This window comes from Ammospiza caudacuta, chromosome Z (genome assembly GCF_027887145.1).
Source record: "Ammospiza caudacuta isolate bAmmCau1 chromosome Z, bAmmCau1.pri, whole genome shotgun sequence".
Taxonomy (NCBI): Eukaryota; Metazoa; Chordata; class Aves; order Passeriformes; family Passerellidae; genus Ammospiza; species Ammospiza caudacuta.
In genome coordinates this window covers 13,308,623-13,332,656 of record NC_080632.1, presented here as the reverse complement: position 1 = coordinate 13,332,656, position 24,034 = coordinate 13,308,623, and the positions used below count along the sequence as shown (strand labels likewise).

The window sequence follows — 24,034 nt, the reverse complement described above, 5'->3', positions numbered from 1 at the left end:
ATAAGCATGTTTTGTCTCAAACATTGTGACTGTTTTGGCAGGAAAGCTGTGATTGGAAGACAGGGTCTTGCTGAGGTGAGGCAGCACAGTGCTGAGCCAACTCCCTGCTCCACCTGGATGGAGATTTGTGCTCACTTCCTCAGCCTGCACTCATTCCCTGGAGGAGACCTCCAAGGGCTGGCTATGCACTCCAGAACAAAAGAGCACAAAAAATCACATTCACATAAAAGGCTGCACCAGGTTATTGATGGAAGGAAGCAGATTGGGCTCCCCTGCTCTCTTTTTCTCCTCTTTCTATTTCACTGTGTCACAATTCCCAGCTCTGGACCAGCCACACAAGTGAGACCAAGGCAGGATCTAAGGACTGATGATATTCTTTTGCTCTCTTCCTTTTCTGCTTTTATTTCTCTTCTCCCTCACTCTGTCTGGGCAAAGCACAGCTATCATTTTCTATTCCATACTCTGCACTGAAGTTTATTGTGGGAGTGGGGAGTTGCAGAAATGCTGCGGTTTATGAGCCAGCACCTTTAAGTAGCGTGTTGAGGGAGTTGAGAGTTTATTAAAGTGTACCGTAAAAATCACAGGCCTGCTACCCAGCATTTGTGAAAGCCTTCAAATGTAAGGGCTTGTTAGCCAACACCTTTTAAGTATAAATAGTGAGCTGGTTGCTGGACACAAGGTGGTCACACAAAAAAGCACAAGAGCTCCCTAAAGCATGTCCAGTGTCTTTGTTGAATCCTGATGAGAATTTATAATGAACACCATGGCCCCTCCTGATGGGTCATGACATGCTCAAGCAGAAATTCCTTTAGCTAGTTTTTTGGTAGTGGTTAAGCATCTTCAGAGGAGGTAAGTTTGAGCAGCAGAGAAATATGTCAAAGGGAAAAGGAAAAATAATGAAGGAGAAGAAAAAACTGAAGAGTGAATAGGAAGTTTAAGTCAAGTACAGGGTCATGTAATAAAAGTAGTAAATCTAACAATAAGAAGAGGTGAGCAGGAAAGGTAGAGCTTTTACACACCAAACAGCTATTGCTAAAGAATCACCTGATCACATGAAATCAGTCTGTATACTAGAAGATGAGCAGGAACATACTAAGACCACTACACAGCACTGAAAGCCTAGATCTCAAGAGTTTCATTATAGTTCTTTAAAAAGTACATTCTGACCTTTCAAACTGAAGTATGTGCCCAACCAGAACAAGCAATAATGAATTAAGACAGATGAAGATTCTGGAACTGCAGCTGTTCTGTTCTACCAAATTAAATATGCATTTACGTATAAACATTACACTTTAAAATGCATATAGCTGTACAACCCTCAGACCTCACATAGAAAAACTGTTTAAGCTACTTTTTACACAAGTCCTGAAGCTGCCCTAAGCACCATAACAAGAAAATGCTTGTATCATTTTGTCCACAAGGGAAATATTAATTCAAAACCATTTAAAAGTTTGAGTCAAAAGAGCACTTGTACAATACACTTATTTTTAACAATACAGCACTCCTGAAAGCTGCTGTATAAACAGAGCTGTTCACTGCACTTGAGAGAAACCCACACAGTCCTTCTGCACTAGAATATATGCTTACCATTGATATACAAAACATCTGGCATAGGAGATGTCCTGCTGCACCTAACACAACAGTAGGTCAAAACTGGAATGCTACCATGAAGAATGCAAATACAATTTTAGGATACTGCAGCAGAGATTACAACAACCACACCTACCAAGGGTAACTACTTAGACTGCAACATAAACTTAATTCAAGTTAGCCCATTCAGGAAGGCTAAACTTGAACTACAACAGGTGCAAAACAGAGTGCCTCATTTACAATAACAAAACAAGGGTTAAGCATAGGAAAATGACTGCTCTGAAAGCACAGAAGTACAAGCGCCAGAGTAAACAAAAGCTTACATTTAAAAAGGAAAAGGATTATCTGCAACTGTATCTATAACTGTTAGAAAAAAGTCCAGCCACTGTCTCAAACAGGAGAACAACAGGAAATGTAAGAGGAAAAATTGAAAAGTCCACTACATACTCAAGAGTTCTTTCAGCACTAGTAGTACATTACATATAATATTAACTGTATTGGTTCTTAAGTGACTTCAAACTAAGTTATTCAATAAAGTTACTCCAACCTTTTTACTCATCTGGAAACAAGCAGCTCTAACACTGAGATATTTGGAAATCAAAAAAGTAAATGTTGCCAACAACAAGTATCACCTGTGACAGCTGAAAAGGGTTGAAATGGCAGCCAAGCTTACTAAGCTGTATATGTCATAGAAAACCTTTTATCAAAACCAATCAGATAAAAAAGTTGTCTTGCTCTACCTTATCAAGTAATTAGTGCTTAAAAAAACCCCACTACCTTGCAATGTATTTCTAAATGTGCTTTGGAGTAGACAGCCTTTAAGCAGAAGAATTCTCAGACTATTTTCAGCTTTCACCAGACATATAGAGTAAGTTCAAGATATGTTGAAACAAAATGAGTGTAAATCTGATTTAACACATAATAACCCTCAAAACTGTATCCCATGTTGCTCTCTCAAGCCATAGTTTGCATGTTTTAAAAACTTATACTACTCCCAAAGTATTTCCCAAAGCAAGAAGAGTAATACCAGTCTTTTTCAGGAGTTTATTATGTTTGTAATGCTTTTCAGATTTCTTATCTAAAGCCATGCATTTTGGCTCCCACAGTTTCCCTTTTACTTTACGAAACCATACTATGCTACATAAAAAGTTCTTTGCTACTGCAGCAACAAGAAACCAACCGGAGTCCTAAAAATCGTTCAACACTAAGAGGTAACCAAGTTAATTTCACAATGAAATACTTCAGTTATGAACACAGTCATTCACTAAGAAGTTAAAAAAATCCAGAAGCAAAATATGGTGTTACCAAAGGAGTTCCAATGATTGAGAAAAAGCCAAACAATGACGTATTAACATAATAGCCAAAAGTATCATGTTTGCAAAAGAAGTAAACATATTACACAGCATTGCAAATAAAACATGTCTAACAAAGTGATGTGTAAATACCAGCAGTTCGAGATGAAAATACTGGGGGGCAGGAGTGTGGACATTGAAACACATTCAGCCTCAAGAATTTCTGGAGTTTCTCTATAGTCACCTAATGTTAAGATTCACAGTAAACTTGTTGCTCCTCGACTGGTTGGACAACAAAGGAAGCTACTAAGATAACTGCCACAGAGCACATCCTTGAAGCAGCATTAAACCATCACTGATTTTGCAAACACAGATTTAGCCTTGAAAACAGTGGCAGCAATTAAAAACTACTTTTACTCGATATGGCCAAACTACACAATTACATCTATCACTAATTGCTTTTATCTAATTCAATGAAATCATACAAAACTATTAAAGGCTTCAATTAAAAAAATCAACCCATTAACATCTGAAAGGAAGAATCTGATTTGTTTCTCATTCCAAAACCTTTAAAAAAATATTAACTTACCAGCTTAATTGCCACATAGTCATTTGTGTACAAATTTTTTCCTTGAAAAAAGAATAAAAACAAATATGAGACACTGGCTTTTCTGTTCAAGTAAATGCCATTTAAATATCAAGAAAATCTTCAAACTATCTTTCATCTAAGGTGCTAATGTTCTGGCAGTGACTTAGGAAATGTGGGTTTATTAATCCAATGCCTTAATTTAAAAAGATTTTTCCTTGAATACTGTAAGAGGTGGAAATTTCACAGAGTTGCAGATATTGCACCAAGTTTGTGATTTTTTTGTACTAAAAAAGCTTGAAAATTGGTAAATCACAATAACAAGAATGTGCTATTTTCATAATTATTGCTGAAAACTATTTTCAATTTATTTTTAATTACTCTGCAGTTTTGAAACATCAGCCATTCATTAAAACTAGAATTAACTAGTTAATTAACTGAGGACTGTTTTTCTCCTCAATTATGTATTTTACTAAGCTAAAACTTAGGATAACAACAGTCCTGACCATTTCCTAAATGGCGTTGCGCCCTTTAGGAAATGTATCTGCTGCTTTAAAAGGGATTCTACAACTGAGTAAGATCTTTCCAATAAGCTTCACTTCAAACTGTATGCAATGACTAAAACGTTACTCAAGTTTTATAGGTGTAAAATTAAAAAACAGAAGATAAAGGATAGATTAAGTCATCACTTCCAACACTTCTTATTTCTTTACAATTTTCAAATGCAGTTAGTGTACATTATTCTTAATGATAATTCTCCTTTTTTATCTGTAGTATTACTCAGGTCTGAATTTCCTATGTTCATTTCAGTTTTGTTAAAGAAATCATATGGGGAAAAGATGAGGACCAAGTCTAAAAAGTTCCCTGTGAAGAAAGTTACAAAGAATCACAAAATATTCTAATTTGGAAGGGACCCCCAAGGACCACTGAGTCCAACTCTTAAGAAAATGCCCCACAGAGGGACTGAAACCACGACCATGCTTTGACCAAGTGAGTTACACCAATAGTCAAATACTATGAAGTGCTAATGAGTCTTTTAAAAATAGAGTACATCTGTAAAGCTGAAACAAGATGCATTAAAAGCTTACGTCTCTTAGTGGATCAAACGTCACAAAAAAAAAAAACCCAAAACAAATAACCTGAGGGCTTCACAACAAGAAACACATAATTAATATGATCAGTAGGCTATAAAGGGGGTCACAGTCCCCTATGTAGGGACTACAGTGGATATCCAGGCATCCTAACTATTTCTTACTGGATGGCCATATCAGTTACATTTTTGGTAACAAGTGTACTCTGCAGCTGTTTCTGTGTCTCTGCATGGTATTAGAATCTATAAGAAGCAGTAGCCCTGCTCATTCCATCTCTTAGCTATGTACATCACCTACTCTGAGTAAGTAAGAAACCCAATTACAGTTAAGTAACTGGATACTGAGTTCCAAAAGTTGCAATGACATGCTCATTCTGAAGTAGCATCAGCAGGGACACAGTTTTAGGTGGTCAGTCAGGACAATCCTCTCTTTAAAATACAGCAGACACATGTAAAACACCCCTGCTTATCTGTCCATAAACACAAAACAAGTATTGAGTAATGTGTCTCTTGCAACAGCAACAAGTTCTCTCCTTACTACCTTATCAGCTTATTTTAACTATATCAGTTTAATTTAACTATAACAGAGAGTCTTAAAATTAACAGCTCAATATCCAAACCAATTTAGTCCTCTGCAAGCTAATGGTTGAAGATCACAAACAGTAATTTGCTACAGAAAGCAAATTTCCCATTTGATCCACAAGCCACTACTGAAGCATGACCTCCAATTTCTTCTCAGAAGGAAGAAAAACAGTTCCCAACATATGACTGAACTTTTATCTTCTGCGCACCAATTCATCACTCTACAACTCCAATCCTCCTTTAAGTTCCTCAGCTCTAACCTCAGGACATATGCTCAAAATATATTCCATTTCTAGACGTGCATATAAAAAACTAAGCACTTGTGTACACCTTTGTAGAAAGGGTGCTTTGCAGGTAGCAAAGCAAATGTAAAAATAAAAAAATTAAATCAGAATCTATAATAGCAATGTTAACTCTTGCTTTCAGTAACTTATATTTAAAACATCTTCCTCACAAAAACCAAAAAATAGGGATTTGAAATATCTAGAATATAAGCAAAACCCACAGATATTAAAATCAGAAAGGTTGCACTCATCCTGGTGACAGCTGCAGGACAGTACAATGACCCATAATCTCCCTCCAATTCCTTTTACTTACTTGCTCTATTTTATTTCAGTACTATCAAACTGTCTTAACTAATTTAATATTGTATTTAAAATAAAATACATTGTTTCACTGTAACAGCTGCAAGTAAGTTAATCAGATATTAATCCTTAATCAGCTCTGTACTTTGTGACCAAAAAAACAGACGGACAAAAAATTACCTTTACTAGTTTGCCGTTGCCTTTATGTAGAATTAATCTTGCTGGTTTGAACCTTCTGAGAGGTTTGAAACAAAAATTAAGATTTGAAGGCAGTATGCAAAAGTTTAGCAAGTGAGGAAGAGCAATTTTTCAGCTTGATTTGTGGACTGCAAAGTCATGTATGCAACGCTGTAAATGTCAAAATGTATCAATTTTGTCTAACTATTAATAGTAGTAACAAGAGTACCTATTAATGAGACTGCAAAATTCAGTGTCCTAAGTCAGAACTGCAGCAATATTTTCTTAAATTCCTCTACAGTATTAATTTGCCAAGCTTGTTTACATCCTGACAACCCCCAGAACACACTAAATTAAAAACATATTATATTAAGCAAACACTGTATCACAAATATTGTCTGAAGGGCAATGAGTATTACTTCTACCACAGGCACTGATCAACAGAAACACCACCTATATAGCCCACCATCCTCTCAAATACCTCACTGTGAAACCCACCTCTATTTAATGCATGAAGCACTTTAACTCAAGCCTGCTAACAATACTAGAGTAAATTCTTGCCATTAAGTGTCAAACTGTATTTATTAAAACATAGTTGAACTTACATATCTTGAAAACCCTAGCTAATCATGCTGTCCATCTTGGAAAAACAAGTTCCCAAATCTAAACATGTAGTCTTCCAAAAGAACACACCCATCGTGTCTATTAATAAATGCTAGCATTTCCAGCTTTGCTGATTAAATTCTGCAAAACTCTACAGTCCTTTTCAGTCTGCCTTCTCCACCATCTGATTTTCAGCCATCTGTTCAGAAGAGAAGTAGAGTGACTGAATTATCCCAAATTTTCTCTACAGATTCTCACTGTCCTGTTTAATAGCAGCTCAAATGTTTAACATCACTACATTAAAAAAGGAACCAAGAAATTCCTTGCTCAGCAGTATTAAAAAGTCTGCAGTACCTGGTTACGGCATCTCCAAGAGATTGGCCAGACCTACAAGATGGGGATGTGTCTCATACATTTAGCCCTAAATATACCTCAATAAAGCGCTTCAGGAAGTCAGAAAAGACTGCTACAATAAGCATCATGTAACTTCCACATCTTGGAAGAGAAAAGTGACTGAATTTAGGAGAGCACTGCACATAGCTAGAAAACATTTTACTCACAGGAAGTATCCTGCTATACAGATTCTTCATGTCATCAAGCTTGCACCGGCTGAGGTAAAACCACAAAAGATGGGCTGAATATGCCTTGCAAATCTGAAGCTTTAAGGCAGTTTGAAGAGCTGCACGGTATTCATAGAGAAATTTTCTTGCCTAGACTGCATAAAAATGGCCTTGAACAATGTAAACTGAAATAAATAAACAAGGATCTTACCTAACCGTAGTTCTCCAAAATTACCACATCCAATTTTTTTACCAACTCTGAAGTTAGGGCCAACCATTAACACTCCAGAATTTGAAGAACCACTTCCACGTGGATTATGGCCTGATCTCCCACTAGGCCGTGCCATTCTTTCATCTGGTTTGTCTTTGTCTTTCTTTTTATTTTCCATGTCAAGTTTACGGTACTCCACTTTATTCCTCTTTTTAAAAATCAGTATAAGCAAATTCCAATTGGACAAGGTGAGAATGAAAACATCATGAGCGAAATGCCCAGCTGGTTACTGTGGGTAAGCAGTCAACAGCAGCATGTTCATTCTGTTTGCAAAGCCTTGGTGGTATTTGTAGTAAAACGTATTTCCAGAATGCACAACCCCAGTGATATTTCCTAGTCTTTAGAGGAATTCTGTTAAAAGAAAAGCAAAGTTATTCAACACAGTAAGATTCTTGTACAAAATTACCTTTCCCTTCAACTAGACACACAATTAAGCTTTAACTAATTATATTTGCTTTACAGATCTACGAAAAGCACTACGTAAGGGTTAATTCTATTTCTAATATGTAACAGCAAGTGTTATTGTAGTGACTCAAGTATACTAAAATTTCAACACTTCAAGCAAGAGTTATTTTTTAAAAAGCAACAAACACATCCTATAAAACTTTTTCCTGAATAAACACACTTAAAATTGATGCTTGGACACACTCACTTCACCTTATGCCAGTTCAAATGAAAGCATTTTATCTATTTCCCTCAAATAGTATCTGCTGTTTTAAGCAAATGCTCAAGCTGCATAGTTATTGAAGTTATAGAAATATATTGTATTTTCTGAACAGTAATTTCTGAAATGCTCAAATTATAAACTCATGGCAAGGACACTCGAGTTTTCAGTAACTCCCAGAATCTGAAACTAAACTATATTTACTTATTCTCCCCTTCTATACTTCTGTCATAAATCTGTTTCCCTGCTCACCTTCTCCCTTGTTTAGCATCATTGCCTAGACACGAATTCCCACATGGATTTCAGCAAAAACAATGCTATCTTACTACTGTAATAAAGAATCACAAGAAGGCTTTTGTTTTTAAATCTCAGCTATAAGAACAATGGATATTGTTTTCTATTTGATGACAGCGGCGCAAAACCCTGTAATTCAGAAGTTTCTACACCGGCAAAATTCCACAATGAGTTAAATGTCTGTGCAAAATTCTCTTCCTACATTTGTTTCAATGTTGGGAATACACTGAAGTAATGGAGAATATCCTCTGGAAAAATGTACTTCATGTGCTACAGCCTATTTTAAAGGCAGTCACCAGGAGCTTATTTTTAATACTTTGAGCTGAAGACACTTTTATTTTGTAAACCAATTTCTCACAAAGTAAAATTACTACTCATATCACAGCTTACCACAAAATTTCAAAAATCAAAGAGGTAGTAGTGAAAAATACACCAAATAATATGAACAGTCACCTGAATAGTTGCATCTGCTAAATCATACATGGTTATAACTATATGACATTTAAAAATCATTAATCAACAGCTGACTAACATATTACCCGAACAAGGAAGTACATGGAAATTTGTTTGGCAAAGAAATATGACCACAATACCGTGAAAGGGGGAATGAAAGGCTTGTTCTGAGAACAAACAAAAAACTCAAAATGCAGATTACAATCCAAGATGACTTGCTTAATGCCAGGAAAAAGGACTTCAGCAGTGAGTAATGAAACTTGTGGTTTTTTATGGTACAGACAGAAGCATTTAAGAGAAAAGGGGACATCCTATATAATCTTGCAGGCTTTCAGATACACTAAAGTCACCTTCTAAACCACAGATCTCAAAGGAACTGACTCGATGGGAAGCAATAGGTAACTTTCCCTCATCCACTATGCTACAAAGGCATAGCAGAAGGAAAGAAAGAAATAAGAAAGCTAGACATTGTGTTGAAGTAGAACTTCAAAGTCATCATTCAGTTCTTAGAATGCAGGTCAGCATGTTTGATGCAAAAGAATACAACTAGATGTTTTAGGTACCAAAGAAAAGAAGAATTCCATATTTTACTGGCTTTTTCAGGAAGAACTAACAATAAACAACCCTAGAATTTTTAGTGTACCAAATACATGACAAACAACATCAATTTTGATTTCCAGAAATGTGTCTATTATATGGACAAATCTATTACACAGTAACTTATGTTCTCCCCTTTCCTCCTGTTGAACTAACAGATACTCCACTTACATTACACGCAAGCTTTCTTATATAAACTGAAATTAGTTTTTAAGACCTTTTTTTAAGACATTTGCTAAATAACCAGCACAAGTCCCTCACATTTTTCCCCCACTACATATCTAAAGGAAGACATGGAAGTATTCCTTGTCACAGTTTCTCCAGGACACAGGTGTTCTCTTACATTTTCCTAATAAAATAATCTGCAACTAACTCAAAACAAGGACAGTGTTTATGACTTTCTCCATTTTGAAGTTCCTGTGCAATACTTTATGATATATTTACCTTAAAAATACAAAACTTTTTCATGGTTGTATTTATTTCTATTGTACTTACCTATGACAGTGTTATAATGTTGATGGCTGTATCTTCTCTTCACCATAATGCTCACATTCTAGAGGAAAAGCACCAAAAGGCAATGAGATATATTTATACAGTATTTGCAATTACTTATCATGTAAAAAATTCTGATACAGAATGAAAGTACAGGGTTTTTTGACTATTAAAGAAGATGCAGCAGATTTGCCTCAAAGACTCAACGTCATTTTTAAGGCTCAGAAGACAGACATCATTCAAAGGTGTACATCATCTGAAGCACAAAAGGAACACATACAGCGTAAGCATTGTAAATTATTTGCAAAATCACTGTCTTGCTGTATGATAGCTATAGGCAATCTGTGAAAAACATGCTATCCTCATCTCACAGCTTGATTTTCTGTTTAATTTTCTTTTTTTCCATTTCTGCCTACATAAATGAGCACACTTAAACCATAAACTTCAGCCCAACATTAGGGAATATTGCTAGGATTTAAATAATTGTTCTTAGTTCAAAAAGATACCGGACTAAATATCAGGACAATGGCAAACACCATCAAAGCCAAGTTGACAAAGCAATATCAAAGGAGTGAAATTACTATGTTCAAGTGTGAAGAGAAAGGCAAAAGAAGCTATAAAAAAGTCAAAATTGTATTACATAGAAGTACAAGTAATTAGATCTCAATTATAAATTAAATCTCAAATCTATATTGACACCAGACAAAAAATAAAACAAGACTGGAAGAAAGCAAGTAACTTCAGAGTAACTGACATGCACAACTAACAACAGCTAGCAGAGATTTCTTTTTTTTTTTGGTGTAATCTGATAGACTTTTCCAAGCCCTGTAGAGAGACTGCATAAAAAGTAAGGAGAGGCACAGTAAAGAAAAATGACAACAGGGTTCCAATTGACTCACAACTCACACACCTAACACTTCCAGAAGTATCCCTAGATTAGAGCTATAAATCTACACATCTCTCTAAAACTCTCTTGAAAATGTCCCAATTAACACTACTGAAGAGTATATGCCACATAAGACCCCTATTCTGTAGCAACAATGACTCTCTAGGACACTACACAAGGCAGAATAAAAGAACAGCTCATTTAAGCATCTTCTTTATTCATACATTTCTCAAATGCCTGTTCCTGCAGCAACAGCAGGAACACCACTGTAATTATACGCAAGCTTACATGTTCCAAAGTGTTGTCATGACAATGTTCATACACAGGTGTGCAAGTCACCTTTAAAAAAATCCAACTTACTATCTACCTCATTCCTTTTTCATGTTCCAGATTTACTCCTAAACAAACTAACTAAGAGAACATTCAAGTAGCTAAATAGGACATTGCACTGCCCAGGAATGACAAACTTAAACGAAACATGCAACCATAACTGCTCCCTCAGGTAACATAAGCAGTACCCTTCATTGTAATTACAAGATCATACATCACTGCTCGTATCAGTATACTGACATTTTGCTCTACTTTTAAGAAAAGCATATAGCAGCAAAAGAGCTACAGAGGAAAATAAAAATTTGATAGAACTTTAAATTACATTGGAAGAAGCAAAAGGCCATAAACAGGTTTGACAGTGATAAGCAATGGGATGGTATGCCAAAACTCAAGGAACTGAGTGCTAGCGAGATCCTTAAACTGGTCCAGGAGGTGTCAGCTACAACAGACCACATCCAAAATGTTTCCACACCAACACACACAGCATGAGGATCATCACTGGAGTAAGTGAAACCTGGTGAGATGAACCCCTTGATCAGAGTGCCATGTTGGATGGTCAAAAGCTCTCCAGGAGGGACAGGCAGGGCAGGTGAGCTGGAAGGGCTGAAATACAGCCAAGCCAGTGATCCCAGGCTGACAGTCTCTGAGTAAGGATTAAGGGACAAAAAAATAACGTGGATGTCATTGTAGGAGTCTACTATAGGCCACCTGTCCTGGACAATGATTCCAGAAAATTACTCTGAGGAACTAAGGGTCACCTTCAAAACAGCTGCCCTTTTCACACAGCTGCACAAATAGGTCCAGACGGTCCAAAATCTGGGACGTCTTACAATACTAATTGAGCCACCTACTAATGGAGCCAGCTACAAAAGGTGCCCTCCTTGATGTGTTGGGGAAGATCGCATGAACAAAGTCAAGACTTGGCCACAGTGACCACAAAGCAATTCAGTTTAAAATCACCATTATCAAAAAAGTGACAGCAAAATTTCAGTCCTGGGCATGACAAGAGCTGACTTCAAGCTTTTAAAAGAATCAGTAAGATGGCCTGAGGAAATGGTTTTGAGGGTGCTGGGGTCCATCAGATCTGGTCATTTTTTAGGTGCCACGTCCCAGGGGCACAGGAAAAGGAAGTTTCAAAATGTCGTAAGTCAAGCAGAAGAGGGAGAAGGCCAGCTTGGCTGAGCAGGAATCTTTTCTCAGAAATAAGGAAAAAAGTGAGCTGTATGCCCAGTGAAAGGAAGGCCTGATGAAGGGAAGAACTACAGAGATGCTGTAGCCAGTGACAGAACCTGAGGGAATGGCATGAAGTCGTGTCAGGGGAGATTTAGGTTGGATATTAGGAAAAGCTCTTCACCCAGAGGGTGTTGGGCACTGGAACAGCTCCCCAGAGTGGTCACAGCACTAACCTGACAGAGCTCAAGAACTGTTTGGGCAATGCTCTCAGGCACATGGGGTGACTCTGGGGGTGTCCTGCGCAGGACCAGGAGTTGGACTTCAATGATTTTTCTGGGCCCATTCTAACATGGGATATTTTATTCTTTTATGAAAGACTGTAAAGTAACAGTCCTGGTTTCAGCACGAGGCATTTAAAATTCACTCAGCCTTCTGGCATTTTCATACTTCTGCAGTTTCTCACCTCTCAAGTATCTGTTCACACACTTCTAACCCCAAGGGCTCATGATTTTTGGCAGTTACAGTAATTTAGCAACACAGCTTCTTCTCACATCTTCTAGAAGAGTGAAGAGAAAGTTTCTAGTGCCTCTGCCACAAATTTCCAAGATACTTTCTCTAAATATATGTTATTTTTATTGAATACTTCACCTACTACAATCTTCAACTGAGATGAAGAACAATCACGTTCACTTTCCAAAGATCATTTCCATGTTACAAATACATCTGTACTGCAGAAAAAATAACACAAGATTCCATCCAACAAAACTCTTTTAGAAATATTTAAGAGCAGAAAATCTGAAATTCATACTACAAATCTGAAACCAAGCAAGAATTTCACTGGGAAATCATAATACAAAACTTAAACATCTAATCAACTGTTTCTGCTATTTTTGTATGCATCATGGAAAAATTAAGCTGTTCTTTCTAGATTAGTTATTACTGCATTATTTTCATTCATTTTTATATACACGTTTCTATGCAACAGAGGAAATCTACAAAATTCCAAATCCAAAGCAAATAGGCTCATAATTGAAGATCGCTTGAAAGTTTAGGACAGCAGTTTCTAACTGTGAAAAAGTTTTCAAACAGAATTTGAATTGGAAAATATCTCTAAGATTACATATGATTTAGTTAGATCCACTGTTTTATTTAAAATGAAAAATAAGCATGTAATGACAGAAGAGTGGATTTCATTATTTTCACTTTAGTTCAACAAGAACAATGTAGGCTTGCACATGACTTTAACAAGACCAAAAGTTGAGCTGCTATTCCAATAATTTATATTACAAATAAATAGGTCTACAGCGTTATTTTTTGTGTAATATTTTTCAAGCAAACCTAAAAAAGTTGTTTAATGATTCATGCATGACTCAATTAAATGTAACCAAATTATTACTTCATCATTTTTCAGATTTCCAAAGCAGGAATAATATGCAAAATCATTAGCACTTCAAAACTAAAGACAAAATTAGTGTGCTGAAATATTCAGTACGTAAAACTTCCACAGATGGTACATACTCATGATATCAGCTTTGAAAAACAAAGAACATTTTCAAACAAATTTCTCCTGACACAATTTATCTCTCCAGTTATCAGTAACCTGTATCAAAATTGCTCATCACTGAATCATTTTGGAAGTCGTAGATGGTGTTCTTCATATGTGCCCTGACCACAATGAAAACTTATTCATCAATAACACATTTTGCTCTAAACAATATAATCTACTTCATACACTTGGGGAATTCTAAGACTAATGGCATCTGATTTTACAGTTTTTAAAAAATTTTTTCACATAAAAACAAAATACAGCTTGGTATTATCTGCTCCTCATATTTTCAGAAGTTAGTTGTTTCATCAAAGACTATTTTATTCTCCCATTCATTAGGTACTTATTCTAACTTCAATTAGTTAAAAAATTACCTTGCAAGCACTGTAAAAAGAATATGTAAATTCTCTAAACAACACTTTCTTCCTCCACCCCCCCCCAAAAAAAATCTGTATTGTGTAGTAGATGTGAACTAATCCAAGATATAAGGATGGTCTTTTTCAGCTTTACATGGGAAGACTGCTGTCTCCACATAATAAAATAAGAAACATACAAGTGACAATGCAGCTAAATAAGATCTTGTTTCAGCAGGATAAACTTTCAAGCCATCAAAAACCACAGCCACATCATTTCTCTGCCAGTTTGCCTTTCCAAATACTTAACTACAGAACCCACATTTGCTACATTTCCTTCACAGAGAAAAAGTACATATTACACTAGTAAGTTCGAAATCCTTCCTAGAGTTTCATCAGCAAAGAAGGAAAACACACAAAGCAATTGCTACTTCTTGATCACGTAAAATTTTTCACACTTCAGAAGACATTGGTGTTTATTTAAGAAAGAAAATATAATAACCTTATTTCAAAGGCAAATGAAATCTTTTTATAATAGATCATGCAGGAGCTCAACTGTGCAGTTTATTTCTCAGTGTGGATGGCCTCAAAACACTTGTTTTGATTCATACTCTTCATCACTGCAAAGCAACAGATCACAAGTGTGCATAAATTTTGTTTGCATTACCAGAACTTCCAACAACACGATGTTTGTATCTCAAGTACCTTCTACACTACTATTTCTTTCTTACTTAAAGTCTCAGTTTTCCACAGATTCTTATTTTCACTTTCTGAAACTCAGACAACAGTACTGTTCTCGCAGCATTCAGTCTTTTGCCACGTCTGCCTTCTGTAATACCAACAAATTCTAGACTCAGCTAAGTTTTGCAAAAGCAAGAACAGAATTTATTCATTTTGGTGTACAAACTAGACTCTCAGCATTCTTAAAAAATACAATTGTTTTAAAATAGGTATTTGCTTACTCTTACAGATATGTATGATTTCCTCATAAAACAAGGGTTTAGGTAACAATGTAAGTCTATATACATACAGTCTCAACCTTCAAATACATACAAATGAGATGCACTGAAAGAAGCAGCCAAATTGAAAGAGTCAAGGTAAATCCAAGTATCTTTCTTATGAAAGTATTTACAAAACCAAGCCTTCTGAAGTCTTGTTTTCATCTCCAGTGGTATATATATTAAATAAAAAAATAGATTTTTCTCCTACCATATAAACTGCCACACACGATTTTCAACAAAAATAATTAATTCGAGATTCTAGAATAAGCGCTTCAATTTTCACGTATATACACATTTCCCTAGGGAAAGTACATCAACAAACCACATATGGCCACATACAATCCTCCTTGAACACACAAAATCTAACAGAGAAACAGCTTTACTAACATTTAATCAACCACTGGCCTGTACAAGAACTAACCAAAAACCTCCCTCATCCTTACTGAAGCTTGTTTAAGAAGTCTATTCTAGTTAAACTAGTGTAACTTTTCTTGTACCAAGGTTTAAAGTCACATGAACACATTGGAGGGCTGCCAATACCCAAAATTCAGTATCTGCTCTCTACACTTAGTTTTGTCACTACTACCTAATTAACAATAATGCATCCTTCTGCACCACCAACTGCCAGCTGTGGTCAAAATGCTGTCACATCAGAAGACATGTACAGTACTGGGGGTCATCCTAAGTCAACACAATTTTTCCACAAATGACAGCCTGGACTAATTATGTAGCAATTAAGCTCTCCAAGCAATCTCTTAATCTCTGTTAACCCTAAACAAACATCAGCTGAGATGGCTATCTCTGGTTACTGCACAAACGTTTTTATTTTCTCATTGATCTAGAAGGCAAGTTTGGCCCTAATCTATGAATTACACTTCATCATAGACTTTCACTACAAAATCCTACCAACTTCACTTAAAGATTCCATGCAAGTGCATGCAGTTACTTGGTTAAACTTCTGCTCAGGCATCCTTGCACCTTCCTATAATCACCATTTCAGAGTAAAAGCTGAAAGTCGGTTTTCAGAAAGGAGAGCCATAACACAAGAAATAATTTTTAAAATCTAATGACACTATTAAAGCTGATTTACTAAAAAGAGCACAGAAAGGACAAAAATGATGCTTAAGCAATGTTTCGATCATTTGTTTGTTCACATTTCCACCACCACAACCATATAGACTTAAATGGGCTACATTGTCCTCAGCTGGCAGACAGCTAATGCTGAGCTAGCTAATACTACATAATAGAGGTGTCAATTTTCTACACGAATAATTGTACCACAGCATGCAAGTATTACAGCAGAACAACAGAAAGGTTCAGCTTAGCCTAAGGCTAGGCCAGAGAAACTGTGAAGTTAACACATCTAGAAGTTAAAAAAAAAAAAAGAGTATTGCATTTAATCTAACACCGTAACTATATCTGAAGACAAAATTAAGTAGCACTGTGAAACACTCCAGTGCTACATGGAAAAAAAACATTTCTGAGCATCCAAAAGACACTAATTCTGTCTTCAGGTTAGATTTTGGATAGGCTAAAATACATAATGTGCTCTAGCATTCCACAGTGATTGTGAAGATCTGTTTTCAAAATTAAAAGTATTTTTAGTTCTCTGACACAATTCTGTCACTTAACTTTCATTACATGGTCGAATTCTACTTCAAGAAATTAAGACAGGAGTCAAGCTCAAGTTTAATAACTCCATATATGAAGAAAGGGATAACTCACAGTACAGGAAAATGTCTCCAGACTAAGTGTTGCAGCTATGAATCTGTCAAGGATTTCTAACAATAACAAATTACCTGGCAATCAGATTCTGCTGTCTTAATTGCCTCCATAAACCAGATAGGTACCTTCTACAGCAGTTCCAAGTATTTCACTACTACACACACTTGCAACTCTCCTCTCACTTGCATGACTTTCACTGCAATGTATACCTAAAATGTCTCTATCAAATTGAAACTACAGTTCTATAGTTTTCAAAAGACTATAATGCTTTTTTCTTCTGTTATAAGTTTAATATGGAAAAAAATGGTATAGATAAAGTCTCAGACACCACACCAAATGGAATCATGCTTGAAACCTTCATATTGAACACATAAGATGCACAGTGACAAAAATTAAGATGAAACACTAGCCACAGTTAAGATCTTGGATTCATCATGAGTGATGTAATACAAGTCATATTTAAACCAATGCCTTCCTATGGAACTCAAGAGGAAAAAACAAATCTACCAGTGTTCTACACAAATTCAAATGACACTAAATATGAAATCATCTGATGTAGATTAAAAGTTCTAAGAACAAAACAACTTGGTGCTGTTGACATCAGTATTGTCAAGGTCTGATGGCAGTTACTTAAGTACACTGATTTTAAATCAAAACAAAATTCTCAAGCATTAACATAAGAAAATGCCAGTATGTTGATGTGGGCACTTGTGTGTAGTTAAATGCTTGCTGCGCTACTTAGGAAGCTTAAAATAGAATCATTCCTCAAAAGCATCAATGTTAGCTAAACTTAGCTGCCTACGGATTAGCGTTCAACACCCACACAGCCCCAGTGTAGTTACTTCACCTTTCTGGTTATCTTCCACATATCCACCACATTTGCAGGCCACCCTCTGACACATCTTCAGCTCTCCTTCTTCACAAAACCTCTCCTTTCTTCCCACATTAAAATGTTCCCTTCTCAGTGGAGATGTTCTGTTGCTTGCCTTGTACTACAATTTGCAAGCTGAACAGCTCTCAAGCTATTACCACACAAAACATATAAAATCCTTCCTTCACCATGGTAATGGTTAATAAATATCTACTATCTAAACTGTTTTTTATGAAGCTTATAGGAACTTATCTTCAAAGGCATAACAGCCTAAGTTTGGTTAAAACTACCCTAAAAATTCCACATTTCTACAGGCAGCAGATGAGAGAGCCGCAGATCAAAAATATCTAATTTCCTTAAAAAACACACTTAATCTTAATGAAAATTTTAAAAAATTCAAAGTACAATCAATGGTATTTACTTAAAGGTCTCACAATGTTTCACATAAAAACAAACCATAGTGAAAATACTGTTGGAAAAATTAAAAGCAAAGACAAAGAGCATTTCTGTAAAGACATTTTTCTCTCCATCTGACAAAAGCTTACAAGCAAATTTAGTTATTCTGTCTTCCTCTTGTCTCTTGGAAAAATTCTGCCCTCCCTCTTTACTGTTAACCATAAACTCAAGTTTCATAATTTTTTATTTAGATTTAATGATGCCTCCAGATTTAAAGATGCCTCAGCCTACTATCAGCAAATGTTACACAGAAACCTTAACAACTTGATACACTGAGCAACCTGCTGACAGAACATTGCAAGAAATGAATGCGCGCCAACTGAAGTGATCTTCCACAGAAAGTAAAATACATTCTAGACTGAACTTCTCTGTTTCCAGAAGAAAGCATTTGTAAGGTGCAACTAAGAAAATACTAGTGGTTGAGGTTAGAAGAGAAACATGTCTCCCACAACCCTTAAAGCAATCGTCTCCCTGACTTTAGCCTCTACAGTATTACTTCATCTTCTCAAGAATACTGCACAATTAATTAAGATTTTTTAAAAAGCTGCTTTTTAATGGACATTATCTACATTTAAGCTGACATTAAAAATATCAATACTACATGAAATTAAGTATGTTCTTCATTATAAGCTGGCAGAACTCCTCTAAAGTAACACTGAATGCCTTTAAAGATTGCTTTATATCATTATATAAAAAAGATGTTGAAACATGTTAACAGTCATGTTAACTACTTCATTTAAATATAAAGACAAAATGGAAAATGCTTGGTGTCTTAAATACAAAAAGATACTCACAGGATTCTTCCACACATAATAATACAGTTTTTAAATAGTACTTTCTTATAGGCTGCAGACATGCGTCCTATCCTGGACTAAATCACACCTTCCGACATCACAAAGGGAACCTGTCAAGAAACCCATGCTTTTAAAGTATTTTCTACAAAAACAGAAAACGCAGCCAGTGAAGCTTTAAAAATATAACAGATTCAACATTCACCAGGTAACTAGCATCTCAAGCTCAAAGACAAACTGAACCAAAAAGAAGAATTTTATGGGTTCAATAGTACCAAGTCTGAAGTCTGCAAAATGCAATTAGACAATTTTGATGTGCTTGTACCATGGCTCTTCTACTGCACGTAGCACACTACCTGCTGCTCCCATGGCTCACCAGCATCAGCACTCCCACGCCTCAGTGAAGCCATGACTCACCCAGAGTACCACAAAGCTCACAAACTCAGTAACTCTACTCACAGAAGCTGAACCGACGCAGAGGAGGATGCAAGAGACAGGATGGAGAGCAAGAGTGCAGCTACAAGACTGCACAGCCAGGAGTGGAGCAGGGGAATGCCCCATACTAGAGAGAAGGGCCTTTCCACAGCAGCACAGCCACAACGACCGGTGTTCCACAGCCCATCAAGAGCGTCCCTGCAAGGACATCACACCCCAGTGACCTCCTTACACAACCAACACCACCTTCAGCTCTGCTTCTGATGGAAACTGCTCCATCTATATTCTGTTATTGCACAGGGTTTATTGAACAAAAAGCAAGGCAACTCATAAATTACTCAACAAATAACTGCAGAGAATACAAGAAGGTGAGACAAACCACATACTTGAAGTCTAGGCTGTGTTTGCAATAAATCGCTTGTATTTTTGGCCTACTGAAAAGGACATCATCCTCCACTGTTGTAGTCCCCATCCTGTCTTAATCAAAAATAACACAATCAAAACATATGGTTGATGAAGACTATAAATCACCATGCAGGGAAAAAAATTATTTTTAGGAAAATAACATTGAATTTACTTAATTTAGTAATTAAACCTTAATTAAAAAACCTTAAATTACTAAGTTAAGTAAAACTTCTACTACAAAGTCCTGGTATGTTAAAAGCTAAGCTGGCTAGTAAGCTTACAGAGAAGATCCTAAAGCATAGGAAAAAACAGTTGTAGTTATATTAATGTTACACACAAAGTCAAATTAAGTAATAAACTTATTTGAATATGCAAATTTTACTTGTGTGTGTCATGGGCTTCTGTGACCTGCAGTTATTTGGAGAAAGACATTTCTGATTCATCAGTATGTCTCCCATTACAAGGCAAGACACCAGACAAATGGCAAGATAACTGTTTTAGCTTTTCATACCCACAGAACATACTTATTTTGTACTAAATATCCTTCTTTTAACAGCTAAATGGGATTTTTAAAAAGGTTTCCTACACAAAGTCAAAAACATCAGATAAAGGAGGTGGTGAAGAGAGGGAAGTGCAGATGCTTAAAATGTCCTCTGTAAGAGATAAGGAACATGCAGTTCAATAAACATGCTAGGAAAATGCACTGGCACATTTGTAATATTCTGAAATTTCTGCATATTTGATATTACATATTTACCACAAATATTTATATTTTACATATAAGTATATTCAATATATATTCTCTCCCCCTTTTGTTAGAAAGAAACATTTTCATATATTTAAGGTAATGAATATACCATCTATAAAACAGTAGAAGTAAGTGCAACAAGTGAGCTAAATCTCACCATAATAAATTATTCCATACTACACAACTAAGAGTTTCATAATCTCCTCTGAAAATTAAAGTTTCAGAAAGCCCCCTACGTAACCACAGTTCAAACCAATTCTACAGCATGGATCAGTGTGTGATGTCGCCTCTTCTGCATCCTCCCTATGCCAAAGAGGGGACATGAAATTGCAGTGGCTTACCTAGGATCACAGGGAGGGACAAATGTTCCAGTCATTGTCTTTACCTGTTATCATCACCCTAGCTTTTAACTACCTTCTCACTAGACTACTTTTATTTAAGCAACTATTTAGCTTAAACACACTTTTTTCTTCACCCAGCTGTTTCAGCTGTAGCTTACAAAGCTCTAGAAGTCCAGTGACAATGTCTGGGATGCTACTCAGAATTACACTTAAAAAAACAAGCACAACAGCATCAGGCTCGATCTCATTGCATTGGTTCTGCAGCAGCACTGAGAAAGCATCAAAATGCCTGCATAGCATTAAAAAATTAAGGATCGGCAGAAAATACACAAAAACTACTCCAAAGCTACCTTTGCACCTTTTAATAGATCAAGAAAATCAATTACATAGAAGTCTCAAAATATTTTTGAAAGTGTGTTAAAGGCCCAGTGTACGCTGGAAACATACCATCCCATTTACATTAGTAAGTGACTTCCAAGTATCACCATCAGTTTTAGATCATTTAAACCCAGACCACAGCTGAAAAGGATTGTGCCCCTCTTCCCCTAAGCACTGTCAGGTAGTTTGCTCATACAACCTCAGGTGAGGTATTAAGGGTTGACTGAGAACTCTAAACATTAATTTGCAGTTGAATCAGTGAGCTAAAGTATGTCAGACTCCCTTACAACTTTGCTATTCCTGTGGTGTGTGGTTTTAATTACATTACTACTTTTATGTACATCTCAAAAAAAATCACTCAAAAGTAAAAAGGAAAGCCTGAGTAACAAGATGTAACTATATGTTTTGTCTACAATAGACTGAAAAAAATGTTTAGCTGGAGAAAAGTTAGATAAAGACAGCTAATACAGCTGATCAGTACCCCTTAGTTAGCAATTTCTTTTTTGTAATTAGAAGATATTGGAGAAAAACAACCACTGTTACTTCCTTATTCCTCATGATGCATTCATTGTTGTCTCAAAGGCATAACTAAAATAAATTATTCTTAAACATCCGAAGACTTCATAATATTTTTTTTAACAAATTTTCAAGACAAGAGTAAAAATATTAGAAATACATGCAACTTTGCTATTTCTCATCACAGAACCATTTAGCACAGTAACTAGTGAACCAAGAACAATTCTATTTCCATAGGACAAACTTTGTGGGTACTGTGGGGACACTAAGATTCAATACAATGCATGAGCTTTAGTAATGCATAGTAATTAATTAATTTAATTATGAAAATTTAGTTATTAAAATTAATTATGAAAAACTTGATTATGAAAAAATGAGGCTAAAAGTAAGTCAATTCAGTCTTGCTAACTGTACATAAATAGGCTGGACAAGGTAAAAACTCTTTCATAGGTTCAGTTACACTTTTTTTAAGGGGAAGAACAATTTCAGAAGGGTTAAAACATGGCCTATTGCAGGTTATTTCTCTTAACTAATCTTTAATATATTTACCTTGATCACACAGAAAAAAAAAGCTCTACAGAAAATGTGACGTATCAAAACTAGTACTTTAGATTCTGAAAACCGTTTACATTTTATAAGCCAATACATCTATTTGATAGAGAGTGGCAAGTGAAAAAAAGATACATTTAATTAGCTGAAAGTCATTCTCAACTGATGCAAACAGTCTGCCGTTTGCCAGGTACTTTCTCCATTTCAGGCCAGCACAACAAAATACCCTTATTTCCACTGAAAACGCTGTTTAACTGTTGAAACGTTTCAATTAAAAAGAAATTGACCAAAGGATACTGAGGTCGATATAGTTAGCACAGAAACGTCTATCTCATCTGTCCCCTGTAAAACAAAATTGCATTACTCCCATCTTGGATTTTAACATCCCAATCGAGATAAAATGCATTCACTAGATAAGTGGGTTAAGAAGAGGCATGAGCCTAAAGAGCAGGTAAGTTGTTTATCCTTGCAAGCAGTCATAACGCAGGCAGCAAGGCTTAATATGCTTAACAGTCTGCTTCACTTATAATCATGCTTAAGCACATGCACAGTATCTATTTCTAACTATGTATGCACTTACAAATTATCTTAGCTATAAAATTCAACAAGGGAAAAAAAAGTCTTCGATTATATTGCAATTTGTTTCTTACACATCGCATGTCACTTCAACACTCATTAAGGCTGTAACAGTAAAATGAACAAGAATGCCTGAAAATAAGGTCTGTCCGAGCTCCATGGTCACTGAAACATCACTTTTAGAGATTTTAATTAATCAAACTTAAAGCCACTATATTCAGATCGCGCCTATAAGAAACTTCCTGAAAAGCAAAATAAAAGCTAAGAATAAAAGAGCATTGGCAGCCCAGTTTGCCTCTAACCTGCTAATCTGCTAAACGAGCACAATCGCACTCCAACAACCTGCTTCCACAGACCAGGAAAACAAATTTACTTGTTCCTACGAACCCAGCTTGGTGCTCGCTCGGAACAACCACCGCCAGCAGCACCGACACCGGCCGCCACACAGGGAGCCCCACGGCCGCAAGCGCCCCCTGCAGGAGAGGGCACTCGGAGGTCTCACAGCGGCGGCTTTTGCCACCGGGAGCGCAGCCCCAGCGAGGCGCGGGCCCTCCCGGGGCCGGCCCACACCCGCCCGGGGCACGGCTCTCGCAGCCCGGCCCGGCCGGCCGCTCTGGCCGCCGCCGCGCTCGCAGGGGGCTCCGCGGCCCCCGCCAGCCCCGCGGCCGCCAGGGAAAGGAGGAGAGAGCCAGCCCAAGGCCTCGGCCCACGGGGCAGCTGCGACCGCTGCAACCGCCGCCGCTCCGAGAGGCGGCCGGGGACAGCAACCTACCGGGGAGCCCAGGGGAGCGAGACGCGTTCGGCCCTTCACCTCCGGGCACGGCTTCCCGACCCGCCCCGCCCCTGGCGCGGGGCTCGGAAGCGGGGCCGGCCGGGGCGGCACCCCGAGGCGGAGGGGAAGCGGCGGCGGCGGCCCCGAGTGCCCGCCCCTTCCCACCGCGGCACAGGCGCCCGGGCGGGCTGGACGCGCCGCGCGCCCCGAGCGCGGGTGATTGACAGGGCGCGCCGGCCACTCGGGGGCCGGGAGGCGAACGTCAGGTTGGGGGAGGGGGCGGGGCTTGCTGGTGGGCAGAGCCGGCAGCCAATGACGGCGGGGTGGGGCGGGGCAATGAGGGGGCG

At 37.2% G+C, this 24,034-nt stretch overlaps 1 protein-coding gene across 5 annotated transcripts in view; it reads right to left on the bottom strand.

Moving 5' to 3' along the window:
* CSNK1G3 (casein kinase 1 gamma 3) overlaps positions 1-23,817 on the bottom strand; it is a 70,658-nt gene extending 46,841 nt beyond the window's left edge. For all 5 annotated transcript variants that reach the window (XR_009275957.1, XR_009275958.1, XM_058824309.1 and 2 more), the window contains exons 1-4: positions 23,688-23,817; positions 9,839-9,896; positions 7,276-7,686; positions 3,472-3,512 (exon numbers count right to left, since the gene is read on the bottom strand). Coding sequence is in view for 3 of the 5 variants with exons in the window: in XM_058824309.1 (XP_058680292.1) it covers positions 3,472-3,512; positions 7,276-7,453 (219 nt within the window). In the remaining 2 variants the exon portion in view is untranslated. The remainder of the gene's footprint in view (positions 1-3,471; positions 3,513-7,275; positions 7,687-9,838; positions 9,897-23,687) is intronic.
* Positions 23,818-24,034: the final 217 nt, after the last annotated feature.